At 37.5% G+C, this 19,229-nt stretch overlaps 1 protein-coding gene across 1 annotated transcript in view; it reads right to left on the bottom strand.

Moving 5' to 3' along the window:
- Positions 1-19,229, bottom strand: part of LOC140478920 (probable cation-transporting ATPase 13A4) — a 110,759-nt gene that overhangs the window by 15,303 nt on the left and 76,227 nt on the right. Inside the window, exons 20-27 of the mRNA XM_072572549.1 lie at positions 17,875-17,999; positions 12,861-13,027; positions 12,210-12,320; positions 11,995-12,074; positions 10,940-10,982; positions 7,716-7,825; positions 4,109-4,205; positions 2,540-2,612 (exon numbers count right to left, since the gene is read on the bottom strand). Of these exons, the coding sequence (XP_072428650.1) occupies positions 2,540-2,612; positions 4,109-4,205; positions 7,716-7,825; positions 10,940-10,982; positions 11,995-12,074; positions 12,210-12,320; positions 12,861-13,027; positions 17,875-17,999 (806 nt within the window). The remainder of the gene's footprint in view (positions 1-2,539; positions 2,613-4,108; positions 4,206-7,715; positions 7,826-10,939; positions 10,983-11,994; positions 12,075-12,209; positions 12,321-12,860; positions 13,028-17,874; positions 18,000-19,229) is intronic.

Raw genomic sequence — 19,229 nt, 5'->3', positions numbered from 1 at the left:
TAATAATAGTCTTTAATAAAGAATTATATACCATCAACACAACAACATTAAAAACCTCTAATTGGCTGAACATTTTTTCTATTATATCTGAGATTGAGTGAAATGACTGCAAGATATTCAACAGGTCTCAATAGTTTTAAAACAGAAGAACAAAGAGTCTTCAGAGCACATTACCCTGTTGAATACACATTTTTGACTCATGACGCAAGCAAGTCAAATTTGAATTCTTGAGAATTTATCGAGTTAGAACATATTCCTCTTCACTTCCAAAATGGAGCAAGCTATTGGCTTCATGGTAGCATTCCTATCTCTGAATTTGAAAGGTAAGATTCAAACTCTAATGCAGCCATTCCTGGTGAGTGAAACCCAAAGTATTGGTTTTGAATTCTCAGTTGGCATCTAATGGGATACTCACATCAATGTAGTTGGTGGAGATTTTCCCCTTTGTCTTTCTATGTGGGGATAAGTGTGTCAGGTAGTTGCATACCTGCTGCCCCAGTTGGGCGATGACTAACCTGATAACCCACCAATCAGCTCACTAAGAGTTGACAACACTGGAGGTCTATAACACTAAATGCTGCTGGCCAGTCAAGACTTTAAGGTACTAAATTCTGCTATTCCTTTCAGGTAAGTGGCAAGGAGAGAAGAGACTTTTGGTTTCTTGTCACAAGGTGGGGCTCATGGGTAGAGAGGGGTTGGGGGAGTAGTGACATGGGCAGTGTTTGGCTTTTTGAGATCAACCCTGGCCTACCATTTGTGCCTCTGATTGCCCCATTCTGGGCGCATTTGGTGCCCCTCACAACTCAGTAAGCAGGACACACTGGTTTCCCAGGTCGCAAACTTGCCGCCACCTCTTTAATCTGCCAGGGAGGAAGGTGATGGAGGAGGTGGTGAGATGAGACTCTAAAATGCCGTTAATTGATCACTATGGACTTTAATTGCAGGTGAGTTGAGAAATGTATCACAGACCTTATTGCGTAGCATTTAATTGGAAAGCTAGCGAGAGGGAATGAGTTTCTTTCCAAGGCAAACTTTTTACCTTTTCATCACTTCTTTTGCTACCTCCATGCAGGGGAAATTTTGATCCATTGACTTCCTCACTCATCATGGTAAGGCTTGTAGTTGGTGATAAAATGTAAATCATTCTTAATGTGTATAAAAGGTATTTAAGCCCATTGGTGCAGCATTACACATCATTTAACTGTGACTTTACAACTTCACATTCTCTTCCAAGAGTTGGAAAATAAGAACTAACAACTGCTACATTCTCTATCACTACTCATTCATCTATGTACTCTGGTCTGAAAGATGAGGCTCTGGTGCTTTTCATCTCAACACAGTAAGTATTTGTTAAAATACTTTATACATCATATTTGGATCTCAATTCTGTTAGCACCATTTAATGGGAGGAATAGAGTTGTCTTAAAAATATATTGTTTGAGATGAGGCTGTAATAGATCTACATATAATACATAATGTCATGTCACAATTTACAATGTACAGCAAATTTAGAAATTTAAAATTAGTAATTTAAAACTATAGTTGATTTAACAATGAACACACTGTTAAAATCATAAGATACAATTTATAGGCTTTCTTGAATGTGGAACCAGGTGAGTGTTGGATATCAATGGAGCAGATGAAGTGCTCATCAATTTTCTATGTCGGTTGTCTGAGAAATGCATCTTTCCCCCTTTCACTCCAGGGAGAGCAGTGAGTTCCCAGGAATAAAAGGAGCAAACCATGGAGATGACAGGGCCAACAGTACTTTTTCATGAATTGCACCATTATTTTTCTCGTAAGACTGATTGTCACTGGGAGAATTCAGGTCCTTACGATTCCTCCATCACAACCAAACAGAATGTTTTGGATCCAAAAACTGACTAAAACAAAGTACTTTTTCGATACTTAATAAATTCCTTTGAAATCTTTACATCAATATGCTATATTATCACCAAAATTCATGCATACCAAAACAGACAATAATATTTTCTGACAAAACTACTTGAAAGTTCTTTTCCTTAATAATTTGAATTCAATGTTTTTTTTCCTGTCTTTGGGTATGCAGGAAAGTGCCAACAGTTTCTCTCATTTATACACAGATTTTCTACAGAATTGAGAAGCTGATAAGATGGAGTAGGACTTTCACTTTGTGTGCAATTAATGATTCGGGACAAGTTAATCAGAAAGGGAATCGAGGGATATGGGAAAAAGGCAGCAAAGTAAAGTTGAGAATCAGCCATGATCTCATTGAATGGCAGACCAGACTCGATAGGCTGATTGACCTACTTCTGTTCCTATGTTTTATGATCTAAAATATACATTGAAGATGCTATTAACAAAGACCATTATGGAGCATTTTTGTTCAAAGTGTTTGGCAAAATGTTTGAAAAGATTTGGTAAATGTGTGGCAAAGCGATCACCTAGACTGTGTTTCATCTCCCTAATATAGAGGACACCACATTGTGAGCAGCAAATATAGGAGATTAGATTGAATGAAGTGCAGGTAAATTGCTGCTTCATCTGTTGGAATACTTACTTGTGATACCAATAACTGTTGCAATAGCTAGATCCTCGAATAAAAATTGATAATTTCCAAATGTATTTGCTTGCTAAATTGAAAGAAATATATATTAATAGATTGAATATGTTTAACTTCTATTTAATAGGGAATCTTAGAATAGTGACTACAAACTCTAAAGTTGCGATTTTGATATCATGTTGGGAAAACAAATAGGCTGTACATTACATAAGTAAAAGTAATATCAAATGTATTTCTATACCTCATTAAACATGCAGATCACAGCCTTCATTTCAATTGACAAACTAATGATTCAACTTGATTAAAAGCTTATACATGCTGCCTTGTAAAGTATTTGAAATTGTAAAAATACAAAGGGTCAATCTGAGCTCCCCGAGGGCCTAATAGGAGGAATAATATCATTTGTGGCACTTTGTAGAGTGGAGGATCCTTTATTTAATTTTTGGGGTATTGGTGTGACTTTTCACCTGATGCTTTCTTCCATTACATAAGAAACTGGGTGTGGATAATGTGGTATTAAACAATCCAACAGACATTTATTGCAACTAATCATTATGTATAAACATTACTTTCCTCAGGTATATAAATGTCTGGCTAATATTGAGCTATGATGTTACAACAGAAGAGCATGCTCCTATTAGATTGTCATGCTCAACATTATCAGGTCACCATGCTACGATACAGTGATGATGTCATAAGCATGTCCGTTCAAGCATACTGACCACACTGATTATGACATCTAATGCAACATGCTGAGTTAAAAGATTTTAACTGTCGTGGCCAATCTCGCAGACTGAGTATTCTTGTTTGAGAGGAAGAAGTCAGCCAATATATGAACTGTTAATCACCTGAACTAGAAAATATATATAATTTATTAAATAAGGACAGCATTTGTTTTGATTGAATATCCTGTTCAAATGTAATCTCTGGACTAATACATAAAGACTGGGAATTGGGTAAGATTACACAAACAGAAAACATTCAATGGAACCATAACATTTTCAAAAGCTCAAAGAAATAAAATTGAAAACAATAAACAAGTGATTTTTGTAAATTTGAGATTTGCTTTGTGAAATGCATGCATTTTAATAAAGAGATTCCTGATTAGAAACAGTACACTTTAAAATTTTAGCATAAATTTATAAATTGATGTAATTAATACTTTTAAATAAGTGGATTCAATTTCCTTGGTTAAAGTGTACTCTTTATTTGGAAATCAATACACATTTGAATTCACAGTGGGGTTGACAGCAGAATCAGATTAAAGATGATCAACCGGAAATTTTATCATGCCTGCCTTTCCAGCATTTCATTTCAGGTTCTCAGCATCTGCTGTATTTTGCTGTTGTTTCAGAAAAATAAATGTCTTTTCTTAACTCTGGTCTTTCAAATTTCAATGGATTTGGCACACCTTATAACCAGTGCTCTGAATTTTAACCAAGGTCTTTTGAATCCGCAGAATGAGATGAATATAATACATATTTATATAATTTGACTGACTGAATTAAGATATGAAAATCTTTAGATTCTTTATCAAGAAAAATAGTTTTGAAAAATTACTCATACCCAGTACAGACACAAGACCCCAACATACTGGATCATGCTGTAGAGAGCCATATACTTAAATATGCAAAATGAAGACACCAGTGCAGCTCTTCCCTCCCTGTTAGGGAACAAAAAACATTATAAAGACATTTATTGCTAAGCCGTGAATAAAAAATAAAGTACGTGCCTAACACTTTTCATTCCTAAACCTATCCAGCTTGACTTTATCCCCTTCACCAAGGATAATCAGTTTGTGTGTTTCTTCTCTGTATAACATTAGTGAATAATATAAAATGCTTATCAACTGTATTGTAAGCTGGATGTCATGTAGCTTTCACTGTATTGTGGATCAAATGGTACTTAAACAATGTTGAATTCTACATAAACTCTACATTCTTAATTGACTGAAGTTGAATAACCTTGGTTGAAAACTTTGCTGAATTAATGAGAGCTTCTCACCATTTAAATAAAAATCAAGGATGTATTATGCCTATAACATATAGTGCTTAAAGCACTATTCATATACCAAATTAAAATCCATGGAATGTATGCCGAGAAATGTCTCTTTGAATAAAGCCTAGAATTGCAGGATTCCGCATGGCATACAGTTCAATTGATTATACATCCATTGCTTTGCAAATGCCACATATTAAATCTGCCCTATACAAGTGCTGAAGAGGATTGCACTACACAAATACCCAGCTATTGTTTGATCATAGGCAGGATCATTATGCAGGACAAAACCCAGTATACTGAGTAAAGAGTATATGGATGTACACTGTGCCAGTTCCATTTCATCCACCTTGGCAACATGGGTACACATATGTCAGCATGCGTATAATAAAAAACATTCTTGGGAAGAGGAGGTTGCTGGTTGGACCAGCATTTATTGCCCATCCATACTTGCCTTTGAGAAGATGGTGAGCAGCCACAGTCCATTTGGTACAGATATGTCTCCAAAGCCATTAGAGAGGGAGTTCCAGGATTTTGACCCAGTGACGCAGAGGGAACAACAAAATAATTCCAAATCTGAATAGTAAGCAGCTTGCAGGCAATGGTGTTCCCATGTATCTACTACCCTTGTTCTTCTTGCTGAAAGTGGTCATAGATTTGGAAGATACTATCGAAGGAGTCTTGGTGGATTTCTGCAGTGAGTCTTGTTGCTACTGAGCATCAGTGGTAGAGGAACTTAATGTTTGTGGTTATGATGCCAATGAAGCAGGCTGCTTTGTCCTGGACGGTTCTAAGCTTTTTGAGTCTTGTTGGAGCTGCACCTATCCAAGTAAATGGGAATATTGTATCACATTCCTGACTTGTGCCTCATAAATGGTGGAGTCAGGAGTTAAGTTACCACTCCAAGCTTCCTAGCCCTTCGCCTGCTATTGTGACCATTGTATTTATCTGGGTAGTCCAGTTCAGTTTCTGATCAATGGTGACTCCTAGGGTGTTAATAGTGGGACTCAGTGATGATTCTCATTTGTTGGAAATGATCATTGCCTGGGATGTGTATGGCATGGCTGTTCCATGCCACTTGTCAGCCAAACCTGATTGTGTCCAGATCTTGTTGAATTTGAGCATAGACTGCTTCCGTAACTGAGAAGTTGTGAATGGTGCTGAACATTGTGCAATTGTCTGTGAACATCCCAATTCTGACCTTATGAGGGAGGGAGGTCATTGGTGAAGCTGTTGGAAATGGTTGAGTCTAGGGCATTACACTGAGGGACTCCTTCAGAGATATCCTGGAGCTGTGATGGATGACCTCCAACTACCACAACCATCATCCTATATGTAGATAAGACTCCAACCTCTGGAAAGTTTTCCCCTGATTTCTTACGAACTCCAGTTTTCTGAGAGCTCCTTGATTCCACACATGGTTGAATGCTGTCTTGATGTCAAGGGCTGTCAGATTTCCCCTTATCTCCAAAATTCAGCTCTTTTATCCACATTTGAGTCAAAGCTGTGATGAGGTCAAGAGCAGAATGGTCCTGGTGGAACCCAAACTGGGCATCAGTGAGCAGATTATGGCTAAGCAGGTGCTGCTTGAAAGCCCTATTTTTGACATTTTATATCACTCTACTGATGGTTGAGAGTAGGTTGATGTGGTGGTAATTAACCAGGTTGGATTTGTCCTGCATTTTGTGTACAGTATGTACCTGGGCAATTTTCCATGTTGTTGGGTAGATGCCAGTGTTGTAACTGTACAGGGGTGCAGCAAATTCTGAAGCACAGAACATCATTGATAGAATGTTATCTGCATGCATAGACTTTACAGTATCCAGTGCCACCAACTGTTTCTAATACCATATAAAGTGATTCGAATTAGTTGAACTGACACCCATGATGCGGAAGACCACTGAAGGAGGCTGAAATGGATCAGCCACTTGATACTGCTGGCTGAATATTGTCGCAAATGCTTCAATCAGCCGTTTCTCTTGAACTGATGTGCTGGGCTCCTTCATTATTGAGTTTGGAAACATCTGTGGAGCCTGTTCCTCCAGTGAGTGTTTTACTTGTCCACTAACATCATATGGATGCAGATTTTCAATCTGATCCATTATGTATGGATTCGCTTGGCCCTGTCTAATACTTGTAGCTTATGCTATTTGTATTTTGTAGTTTCACCAGGTTGACACCTCATTACTTGGTGTGCCTGGTCCTGCTTTTTGGCATGCCCTCCCACACTCATCATTGAACATGAAGCCTATTGCCCCCCCCCCCCCCCCCCCCCCCCCCCCCCCCCCCCGCTGTCCCCCCCCCCACTTTAGTGATCAGATTTAAATCAAAATTTGTATGTCTCAGCAAGGACTCTTCAATCTGATTTTTAAAGAATACATACGATTGCTCACCCCATTTGCACTCAATCTCAGGTTCCTATAGCCAGTGTCCCTCAGTTTTCATTCTGTAACTACCATAAATCAATATGCAAATGCCCACTGACTTTTATAGCCATGTTTAAGGACAGCGAATGGGAATTTCAATTTTTACAAAATCTGGTCAGGATGCAGAATCAATTAATTATCATATTGCTTGGAATCAGTACTCAGTAGTGAAAATATAGTTCTTGCTACTTGGTATTAACAATTAAGACAGTAAAAATATTTGAATTTGTAATAATAATGAAAACCAGTACACTTGTAAGTTAAATCTGCTGTATCTTAAGTGGGAATAGCACATGCCCAATGACTGATTAATTTATTTATATGACTGAAATGGCACCCACACTCATGCTTCTAATGATCCAGATGGGGTATTTGTGATTTGAAATGCAGAACAACACATTATAAAAGTACTACAAATAAAACATGCCTTTGATTCATTCAGTAATTGAGAAATGCCATTGAAACGCAAAGCCAAATTCCAACCATGTTTATTGACAATTCTGTACTGTTATATTAATGTTCAATTGTCCTGTTAAATATTTTGACTCAAAGCTATTGCTTGTAATATCTTAGCATTTATATTCTGACCTGTATTAATTAATTTCTATTATGTTGGTTCGCTATGAACATGATTCTTAAATGTTAACTCTGCCCAAGTAAGATTTTTTGAGAAGAATCATACAATAAAATTACTGTTCAAATGATGAATTCTCACATTTTTATATAGATTTTGATGTTGCTGGACTTACTTGATAAGTTGTGGAACGCAGTCAATATTTGGAATTTTTGAGGTAAATGGTGAAGCTACTGAGGCTTCTTGTTCAGACAATGAGATTCCTGCATGAGCAATCTTTAAAGCCTAAAAATAAAAATATTTCACTCTTAGATAACTGCATCGCTTTGTTTTTAACAGTAACAAGGTTAGCCTTTTGAAATTATGCTTTTATAAACAAGAGACGTTACTTCCACTGAGATCATTTCTGTACTAAGCAGCAAATATATTCCTGAGAATTTGGACTCATGATCAAAATGGGCAGCAAGTCAATAAAATTCTTTCTTTGCGTGTTGGTCCTTGTTGGCTTGATATCTGAAGGAACTTCAATATTGAGCCTCATTTGAACTCATCGGGTGAACTTCAGATGGAACTGGAGTGGTCAATGCTCATCCCCAGTTCTGGGAATACTGTTGTCGAGCCAGTTACAGGTAGGTCCTTAAAGGCCAGGACCAATGAAGGCCATGGGTTCATGACCCCAGATTTATGCTCCTATCTTTCATTTTTCACTAATAAACAGACAGAATTATGTGGAATTTCTTAATCAAGCCACATGATATTTTCATTTCTCAACTTTCCTTGATGATATGTATTTTTAATTATAAATATCTAAGCATAAAATCGTGTAAATTAAGTCAGCCCCAACACATGTAAGAGATGTATTAATAGGAAATAGACTAAAGGCTGAAGGTTCATCATTGGTAGCCGTACTGGTATTTATTTTTTTCATGGTATATTGTCTTTTCTCTGCATGTCATAGTTTTTCTCCCTTTTTGTTGACTGTGATATGAATTCCCCTGCAGTTGGGAGGGAAGGTGAAAAATACAGATTTTGTGCCAGAAACTAAGAATGGCTGTGTAATGATTCTCATTCCACTTTTCCTGTGTTTGCTTGTCCAAAGTACTGAATGGCTTTGATCGTTTTGGGGAGGACTAAAACCTCCAGAGTGACACTCATCTGGGAAGACAGAGATGCAAAGATCTAACTTGAGCTCCTGAATTAAAAAGGCAAATATTTATTAAAAGAGGATAATTGATTAAACGTATGAAGAAATGAAGAAAAATCCTTGCATATCCAACGCAATCAAAATAATATTTCAGGTGGATACATTTGGGATCAATACTCTACCAAGAAACATCAGCTGAGAAAAAGATTTTGTGTAATAAATTGTCAGTTTGGTCAAAAAAGGGAACATGCTGGATCCAAGTAACTGCCGAGGTTGCAGCGAGAGAAGAAAATGTTGCGAACTAATCATTGCTTAGTTATTTTTCTCAAGGACAAATTTTATTCAAGACTCGCAGTTGCAAAATGAGACAATGGAAAAGATAGAGGTTACAGCTGAAAACAGAAAAACAAGTCTTATTATTCTGTCATTAATGAAATCAAGGTGAAATAACAAGACAAAACACCAAGACTTGAGACTTTACAAGAGCAAAATAAGTTGTGAATGATCATCTAATCCCCTCAAATCTTCAAGAGCTAGGACCTAATAATTCCTAGAATTGCATTATATCCCCAGACACAAACCTATGGCACAGATATCTGCAAAACCATTGTATCCTAATGTCAATAAAATTAGAAGCCAGTTATAAAGTCTCAGTAGATTCTTAATCTGCTGACTTTGTTAATTAAGAAAACCCTACATCTGAATACCATGGCTGTGATTAGGAACTCAAAGATTTAAAAATAAGTCTGCCACACTGTGATGGTGTGAGTTTACAAACTAATATGCTACTTATTTACAATTCACAAGTATTGCTGACATACAATTTTGTTACTACAAAGCAAGTTTTCTATCACATTTTCTCACAGAAGAATGGAAATTTACCATCAAAAACAAATCTCTGTATTTTCTCTGAAGATTAGTAAGTAAACATAATTAATATTGCATCAAGAAGTTGTTCAAATGGAAAAGCATATTTCACCTCTGACTAACAGGTCAAATGCTACAGTTGCTCTAAGCACCTCAAACTGGAGAAAGAATTCTTGTCAATATTTGCAACTCTTGAGTGCTCTTCAGTCACCTTCATCTGGAAAGTGCACAGTATGACTGGGAGACGAACGTAGGCTCTAAATTGATATAATGCCCTCACAATGAAAATACCTAAGTTTGCCATCTATTGACTCTATGGAAAGGTCAGAGATCTAATTTAAATAGCTGCACATTAGGTCAAGATTGTAATTTTTGTCTCACATCACAAGACTGATTTAAACTAAATGTTAATTAAGCTGGTGACATTTCTAGCTCCTTTCATTGAGGCTTGAAATAAAAAAAAGGCAGGCAGTAAAGTAGGCCTGAGCTGCACACCTACCTATCATTTCATAAGATTCAGATATAGCTCACCGTCTCACCATTTAGGGTGTTCAGAAGATGAACCTCAATTTCTGTGTATTTTCATTCGATTACATCTCTGACTTCTTTAAATTCCTCACTCTAGATTGCTATTTTGAATCAGAAGTCCTCAATGTTCTAGTTTTATCTTACTGAAAGAGATTAACAGGATTTGAGAGTGAACTACTACAGCTTCAATTAAGTTGTAGGTCTGGGAGCTGGGAGATGAAAATGTGTGAAAATAGGGAAACCTCTTTCTTTGTCTGTTTTGTTATAATTGATCAGGTCTTACATTACATGTGAGTTCTGTGAATGATTTCACTTCCTTTCTTTGCAGATTTTCTTCATCCATGGGCAAAAATAGAAATGTTCATTATAGATAAACACTTACATTTACCCAAGGTAATTGTTTCCACATTTTGAATGGCATTACTTGCGTGAGAGGATTATCTACTCAGTTTTATTCATATCAATGCAAATCATTTTCATCTGAAAAATTGTTAGGCTATGATTAAAAAAAAACTGGTTTCACAGTTGTACTAAATCAACTAAATTAAATTATTTTATATCATAAGTAGGATACAATTCAGTAGCACTGACCTACAAGTTTTGTTGATATTGCACATTAGTTAATGAAATGCAAATATTAAGGTTAAATGTTAATTATAATGTACAGGCTCAGGGTTAGTGTTAGCTCAGCTGTTGTGAATCTTTTCTTCTTGTTATTTGGCCTCTCTCATTATTTATTTGAAAACACATTTTATAGAGATTCTATTTTATATGATCTAAACCAAAAGAAATAAAAAAAATTGTCTTTTATTCACGGGGTTTAACTGGATTCTACTGATTAAAATTTTAGCCATACTTACCCCACAGTCATTTGCACCATCTCCACACATTCCCACAAAATAACTGGAAAATAAACAGAATTATTTCCAAGAAATATCCAATTATAATTTTATGACTCTCACAAGAGTGGTCCTTTCATAGCTATTGTTCCTCAAGAGTACATATTACCATTTCTAAACTCCTATTAAACTACACAGGAAGCCTCTTACAAAGTTCTATGCATGCCTTTGAAAGTGCTGCAAGTTAATTTCTTGCATTGTTCAGAAATTGGCATTTTCCTGTAATGCATCAGTTTAAATGTCAGTGGCCAATGTAAACTGCTACCAACAATCTTAAAAACGGAAAAATAACGCTATTGCTTCTGCACTGAATTATCAGTTAGAACTCAGATCATTATCAAAGTAACTGGGTGACAAATGTGAGATCTTGGTGTTGTAATTTACACAAAGCTTAGCAACAAGGGCACTTCCATACTTCAGGGAAGTGTAACGGAGGAAATATTAGGGAATGAAAGAAATAACTTGATTCTGTGAAGATGGATGCTAGGTTTGCTTTAGGTGGATGAGCGAACATGCAATGTGTGATCTTTTAGATCTGAATTCATCTTGTGATATAGTTTGTGTGATTTTTCTTTAATTTATTTTTGGAAAAACAGTTATATTAAAGAAAACTGAAGAACATGGAACAAAATAATGCAAATTTTCTGACTTGTCATGGAAAACCTATTTGCATAAAAGCTTTGAAATAAAAGTATTTATTTTTGCTCTGATTTATGGTCAAACTGCTGCCAGAAGCTAGGTCAATCGATTTAATTGAAAGGTAATAAGAAAATAAAGTCAAAAACATCTATTACAAAGTACTTACTATAATTTACCCATAGATTAGAATCTTTTGTTTTCTCGCATTACAACTCAAAATTTGGGGTTGGTCAGGGCTTACACTGAATTTATTGAAAGCCAAATATTTAAAATCATGGTAAATTAACATTTATGATTGATGGTGTTCACTGAAGGTAATTCTCATTTGACTTAGTATGCATGTGGTTCATTTAAAACTATACATTCAAAAAACTTACTCCATTTTTTGAAATTCCTCTATGAGGCTTCCCTTCTGGGATGGTGACATTCTGGCAAAAACTGTAGCACTTATAAGCAACTGAAATGAAAATACACCAAAGAATGTTTGCTATGAGTAGTGCTTATTTGATAATATTATACATGTACAGGAATATAATTTAAGAAAAGTCGATACAATATTATTTTACATGCGTTCATAGGGCTGATAACTTACCTTAGGTAACAAATGATTGAAGTGCTGCACTAAAATGTTATAAGATTTTCCAGTCATAGCAAAATGGAAGTCTTTCTTCTTTACAAACCCATTGATAGGAATGTTAGTTTCCTTGAACATATAAATACCGGATTTTGTTTATTGCTATATTAAACAAAGTTATAGATGCAAAAATAATATTTCTGTTATATATTTGAATGTGTGTTACAAACTAAAGCTTTCAGATAGTATCAAATGTAATGAAATTAAAGCTCATGGGGCCATGAGTAACATTTGAACAAATGATTCAGATGGAAGCAATGGACTGAAAGCTTTAATTTTACAATCTTGAATTGATTTATTTTATACAGCATAGAATTGCTAAATATAAACATAGTACTGAAAAATTATTGTAAGTTTACAATATTTAAACATTATTTTATAAATATCACAATGTACTTGCCAACATACAGACATAATAACTTGAAGTAGCTGACTGAGTTGCAAGGTGACAATTTAAGCATCTGTTTCTGCTGGGAAATTGCTTACTTTTCCCCAAAATATCTGTGAAGCTCCTCAGATGGTTATAATTTGTAACACATTAAAAACTAATAAGATCTTCATTACATACAACATTATTGTGAAAACTGGTACCTAATACTAAATGCTTACATCAGTACAAATCTGACCAGTGTTCTTGCCATTTTCCATTATCTTCCAGGAGATGACAGCTGGACCAGATTCCTTGGCTTTTGAGGCTTCAATTAAAATGATTTTGTGAGTTAAGGGAATCATCCCAGCATTTCTCGCTACGGTCACAGCTGTCTGCAAGTTATCACCTATAGAAAGTCACTGCAATTTAAAAACAATTCATGACAGTCTTACTGCTAATTGTGAAAAATAATTGGCAAACATCCTACTACCACCCAAACATGCATTTTAAGAAGTTTTTCAATATATTCACTTGCAGTGTATGTTTTCCAACAAGCCCTTCTGAAAGTAATAAAAACAAAAAAAAAGTGGAGAAATGCAGCAAATGTGGCAGCATAAGCACGGAAACACCCTTCAATCTAACTCGTCCATGATATAACTCTGACCAGATATCCCAAACTAACTTAGTCCCACTTGCCAGCACCAGGTCCATATCTCTCTAAACCGTTCCAGATGTCTTTTAAATGCTGCAGTTGTACCAGCCTCCACCACTTCCTCTGGTAGCTCATTCCATACACGTATCACCCTCTGCATGAACAAGTTGCCCCTTAGGTCTTTTTTATATCTTTCCCCTCTCACCCTAAACCTATGCCTTCTAGTTCTGGACTCCCCCACCCCAGGGAAAAGACTTTCTTTATTTATCCTCTCCATACCCCTCATGATTTTATAAACCTCTCTAAGGTCACCCCTCAGCTTCCAATGCTCCAGAGAAAACTGCCCCAGCCAATTCAATCTCTCCTTATAGCTCAAATCCTCCAACCCTTGTAAATCTTTTCTGAACCCTTTCAAGTTTCACATCCTTCCGATAGGAAGGAGACCAGAATTGCACGCAATATTCCAACAGTGGCCTAACCAATGTCTAGTACAGCCGCAACATGATCTCCCAACTCCTGTACTCAAAACTCTGACCAATAAAGGAAAGCATACCAAACGCCTTCTTCACTATCCTATCTACCTGCAACTCTACTTTCAAGGAGCTATGAACCTGCACTCCAAGGTCTCTTTGTTCAGCAATACTCCCTAGGAACTTCCCATTAAGTTTATAAGTCCTGCTAAGATTTGCTTTTCCAAAATGCAGCACCTCGCATTTATCTGAATTAAAATTCCACCTGCCACTCCTCAGCCCATTGGCCCTTCTGATTAAGATCCCATTGTAATCCTGTGGTAATCTTCTTCGCTGTCCACTGCACCTCCAATTTTGGTGTCATTTGCAAACTTACTGACTATATCTCTTTTGTTCACTTCCAAATCATTTATGTAAATGACAAAAAGTAGTGGACTCAGCACCGATCCTTGCAGCACTTCACTGGTCACAGGCCTCCAGTCTGAAAAACAACCCTCCACCATCATCCTCTGTCTTCTACCTTTGAGCAGGTTCTGTATCCAAATGGCTAGTTCTCCCTGTATTTCATGAGATCTAACCAAGCTAACCAGTCTCCCAAGAGGAACCTTGTCGAATGCCTTACTGAAGTCATACTCATCACATCTATCACTCTGCCCTCATCAACATCTTTGTTACTTCTTCAAAAACCCAATCAAGGTCATGAGACATGATTTCCCACGCACAAAGCCATGTTGACTATCCCTAATCAATCCTTGCCTTTCCAAATACATGTACATCCTGTTCCTCAGGAATCCCTCTCACAATGTGCCCACCACTGACGTCAAGCTCACTGGTCTATAGTTTCCTGGCTTGTCCTTACCACCCTTCTTAAATAGTGGCACCCATGTTAGCCAACCTCCAGTCTTCCAGCATCTCACCTGTGACTATCGATGATACAAATATCTCAGCAAGGGGCACAGCAATCATTTCTCTAGCTTCCCACAGAGTTCTAGGGTACACTTGACCAGATCCTGGGGATTTATCCACTTTTACGGGTTTCAAGACATCCAGCACTTCCTCCTCTGTAGTTACCATCTATTTCCTTACATTCTATATTTTCCATATTCTACTCCACAGAAAACACTGATGCAAAATGCTTGTTTAGTACCTCCCCCATCTCCTGTGGCTCCACATAAAAGCCATCTTGCTGATCTTTGAGGGATCCTATCCTCTCCCTAGTTACCCCTTTGCTCTTAATGTATTTGTAAAAACCCTTTGGATCCTCATTAACCCTATTTGCCAAAGCTATCTCATGTCCCCTTCTTTCCCTCCTGATTTCCCTCTTAAGTATACTCCTTCTGTCTTTATACTCTTCTAAGGATTCACTCGATCTATCCTGTCTATACCTGACATATGCTTCCTTCTTTTTCTTAACCAAACCCTCGATTTCTCTAGTCATCCAGCAATCCTTACACCTACTGCCCTTACAGGAATATACTTTCTATGGTCTCTCGTTACCTTATTTCTTAAGGCTTCCCATTTCCAGCTGTCCCTTTACATGCGAACATCTGTCCCCAATCAGCTTTTGAAAGTTCTTGCCTAATACTATCAAAATTGGCCTTTCTCCAATTTAGAACTTCAACTTTTAGATCTTGCCTATTCTTTTCCATCACTATTTTAAAACTAATAGAATTATAGTCACTGGCTGTCAAATGCTAGTCCCTATTTTTCTAAAAGCTGTTCCTTGGCTCAAGGATTAGATTAGATTAGATTAGATTCCCAATAGCGTGGAAACAGGCCCTTCGGCCCAACAAGTCCACACCGATCCTCTGAAGAGTACCCTGCACAGACCCATTTTCCCTCTGATTAATGCACCTAACACTACGGGCAATTTAGCATAGCCAATTCACCTGACCTGCACATCTTTGGATTGTGGGAGGAAACCGGAGCACCCGGAGGAAACCCACGCAGACATAGGGAGAATGTGCAAACTCCACCCAGACAGCTGCCCGAGGCTGGAATTGAACCTGGGACCCTGGTGCTGTTAGATGCAGTGCTAACCACTGTGCCACCGTGATACTCCGTCCTTGATTTTTTTCAGAGGGACAATAAACTGGCCGGGCTCAAATCAGTCTGGTTTGGTACAGAGATGAAAAGGATTTTGAGAGGCTTTTTGTTTATATGTAAACAGATGAGACCTCAGGCCAAAGTGGTCATGTTTTAGAAATGACCTTTATAAAGGAAGGGGAGTTGTCATCTCTCTAGCTGAGCTTAGCTGAGCAGTTTAGTTCAGTCTGATCTGGCGAGAAGATGAACAGTGAGCTGTGTTGGAAACTCTCTCCCTCTGTTTTCTGTCCTTCACCTTCAACCTGTAAGCATGTGTTCCATTTATACTGGCTTTTAAAGGGAGTTTTCTCATTGGGACTGTTGTGTATGTTCAGAACAGCATACTTAAGTCTATTTGGATAGACAGAGTTCTTTATTCTGCGGGGGTTCCTTATTCCTCTCTTTGTATTTCATTGTGTAATTTTGTGAATAATTTTTTGGCTAGTTTTTAAAACCTAGTAGTCAACCTAGCTAACTTAATCCAGGTCAATTTTTACTAATCACTTACCAAAACAAATTGCAAAGTTATGGTCTGAGCTGCCTGCTTAAGGATGTTTGTGTGGTCTGGCTTAGTCCATAGCACCAGAAAGTGCTCCCCACTGACACCTCAGTCACCTGCCCTGCCTTATTTCCCAAGAGTAGGTCAAGTTTTGCACCTTTTCTAGTAGGTACATCCACATTCTGATTCAGAAAATGTTTTTGTACACACTTAATAAATTCCTCTCCATCTAAATCCTTAACACTACACCAGTCCCAGTCTATGTTTGGAAAGTTAAAATCCCCTACCATAACCACCCAATTATTCTTGCAGATAATTGAGATCTCCTTACAAAATTGTTTCTCAATTTCCCGCTGACTATTAGGGGGTCTATAATACAAACCTAATAAGTTGATCATCCCTTTCTTATTTCTCAGGCATCTGTGGCGAGAAATCAGAGTTAATATTTCTCCCAGAAAAAGGATCACTGGACTCGTTACATTATCTCTGTTTTTGCTCCACAGATGCTGCAAGACCTGATGTGTTTCTCCAGCAATTTCATTTCAGACCTTTAGCATCTGCCGTTCTTTTACTGCATATCTTGGTGCAGTTGTACAGGGCATTAATGAGGCCACAACTTGAGTATTGTGTGTATCTTTGGTCTCCCAGTCTGAGGAAGGACATGCCTGCTATTGAGGGAATCCATCGAAGGTTCACCAGATTGATTCCCAGAATAGCAGGGCTAACATATGAAGAAAGATTGGATTGACTTGGCTTGTACTCACTGGAATGTAGAAGAATGAGGAAGGATCTCATAGAAACATAAAATCCTGATGGGCCTGGACAGGCAAGATTCAGGAAGAAAATTCCCAGTGTTGGAGAAGTCCAGAACTAGGGGTCACATGTACAAGAATAAGGGGTAAGCCATCTAAGACTGAGATGAGGAAGAATTTCTTCACCAAGAGAGTTGTGAACTTGTGAAATTCTCTACAACAGGAAGCTGATGAGGCCAGTTCATTTGATATATGCAAGATGGAGCTTAACACGGCCCTTGCAGCTAAAGGGATTAAGGGGATGGAGAGAAAGAGGGAACAGGATACAGAAACTGCATGATCAGCCACAATCATTTTGAATGGTGGTGCAAGCTTAAGAGTTGAATGGCTTATTCCTGCTCCTATTCTCTATGTTTCCATGCCAATTGCATCAACTAAAAATAGGAAAAAAAAACTTTCTCTAATAAGTAAAAATATAATACATTGTAATTGGCAAGTTTTCAGTTCAGCATAAATTGTACTTCATGTGAGCCAATGAACGGCAATGGCCAACTGGACCATAAAGCCTAATTATGGTTTTAGCAGACATCCACCCCAATCACGAGACAATAATTACCAATGGGAGCTTCAGCCAATTTTTTTCTTTATTGCAATATTCCACTGTTGGAGGTTGACTCAGTCCATTTGGATTGAATTTGAGTCTTTCTTTTAGTTGAACGTCTCAATTAAGTCATTGGGCATTCTATAAGTATATATAAAGTAAATGGAGTAAGGTACAATAAATTTCTCAAGCACCTGTGATCATAACTGTTCGAATCCTGGCTTTGGACAATTCAGAAAGTACAGGGATTGTCTGTGGTTTCAGTTTGTTCTCTAGAATCATTAATCCAAGAAATACGAGATCAGATTCCACATCTTCCCTATGGGAAATTAAGATAAAAATAAAATAGTTATGTCAATTTGTATGCATCTGATGCACGTTCTAATCAGTACCTTTTCAAATATGTGCTTTGAGTCAATATTTTCCTTATACTTCAGCCAAGAGTGGATTGAGCTATTATAAATCCATAAAATGCAGTTCCCACATTCATGCAATATAATAACTACTGGTTGAATTTGACATTCTGTTGCAGTGCGTGGGAGTCCAACTCAGAGGTACATGGTTTGCTGACTCCTATACCTGCTTTGAATAGACCTGGAATAGTCCACTATAAGCCAGTTAACAGGCACTGAGCATGCTTTTGAACAATAGAGCTTCCCAATGGAGAGCTGCTCCTCCAATGGGTGATAGAGGGTAGGATGTGCAGTCACTATCCTAGCAGTCCATAAACTGGAAAGAGTTATTTAACTGGGCTTCTAGTTCAAGACTGTCAGGTGCCCCAGGTTTGGAGCACAAATGAGAAAGCAATAATTTTACTGTTGCTGTTAAAAGTATTGATTCTTTCACAGTGAAGACAGCCAGTTTTTTTATAGATTCCTGTATTCTGTTGTGAAAATGTGTCATTCAAAATATTAATGTAGAATATTGTCTATTAGTCACATACAAAGTTAAATAAACCTGTTGGACTATAACCTGGTGTTGTGTGGGATCTTTAACTTTGCACACCCCAGTCCAACTCCGGCATCTCCAAATCATCGACACATCGACAAATCATCATCTTGAAACCTTTTAGAGAGCATATTGCAAAGCAAAAGATATTAGGCATGAGCTGGGTCCATGTCCTTGAGCACACAGTGTCCTTTCTGAAGCACCACAGTCATAGTTGCCACTGTACCCCAAGATGCAGCAGTGAAGTGTAGAGGTGTTCTGTAAGTGGATTGAAGATATGTCATGAGGGCTCTTACAGGTTGGCATATGACACATGCCAATGTCTGTGGATCTTAGACATATGTGCTGAATGCCTATAGAGTGTTCTCTAAGGTATTGATGTAACTGCCCAATATGGAAATCCTTTGGAACAAGCGATGAACTGAAGTTACCAGGTACCTGCTCTGAATTCCGTGTCAAGTACTCACTGTTTTGTTCACTGCAGATGGTCACATAGAAAGTTGCATATTAATGAGGTGAGATTTATTCTTGTGAAGGTCATTAACAAGTAACAAGTAACAAGCTCCCTCTACAGGCAACTCATTGCCTAGAATCTCACCTC

The sequence above is a fragment of the Chiloscyllium punctatum genome, chromosome 6 (genome assembly GCF_047496795.1).
Source record: "Chiloscyllium punctatum isolate Juve2018m chromosome 6, sChiPun1.3, whole genome shotgun sequence".
Lineage (NCBI taxonomy): Eukaryota > Metazoa > Chordata > Chondrichthyes > Orectolobiformes > Hemiscylliidae > Chiloscyllium > Chiloscyllium punctatum.
This window is presented reverse-complemented; position numbering and strand designations above follow the sequence as displayed.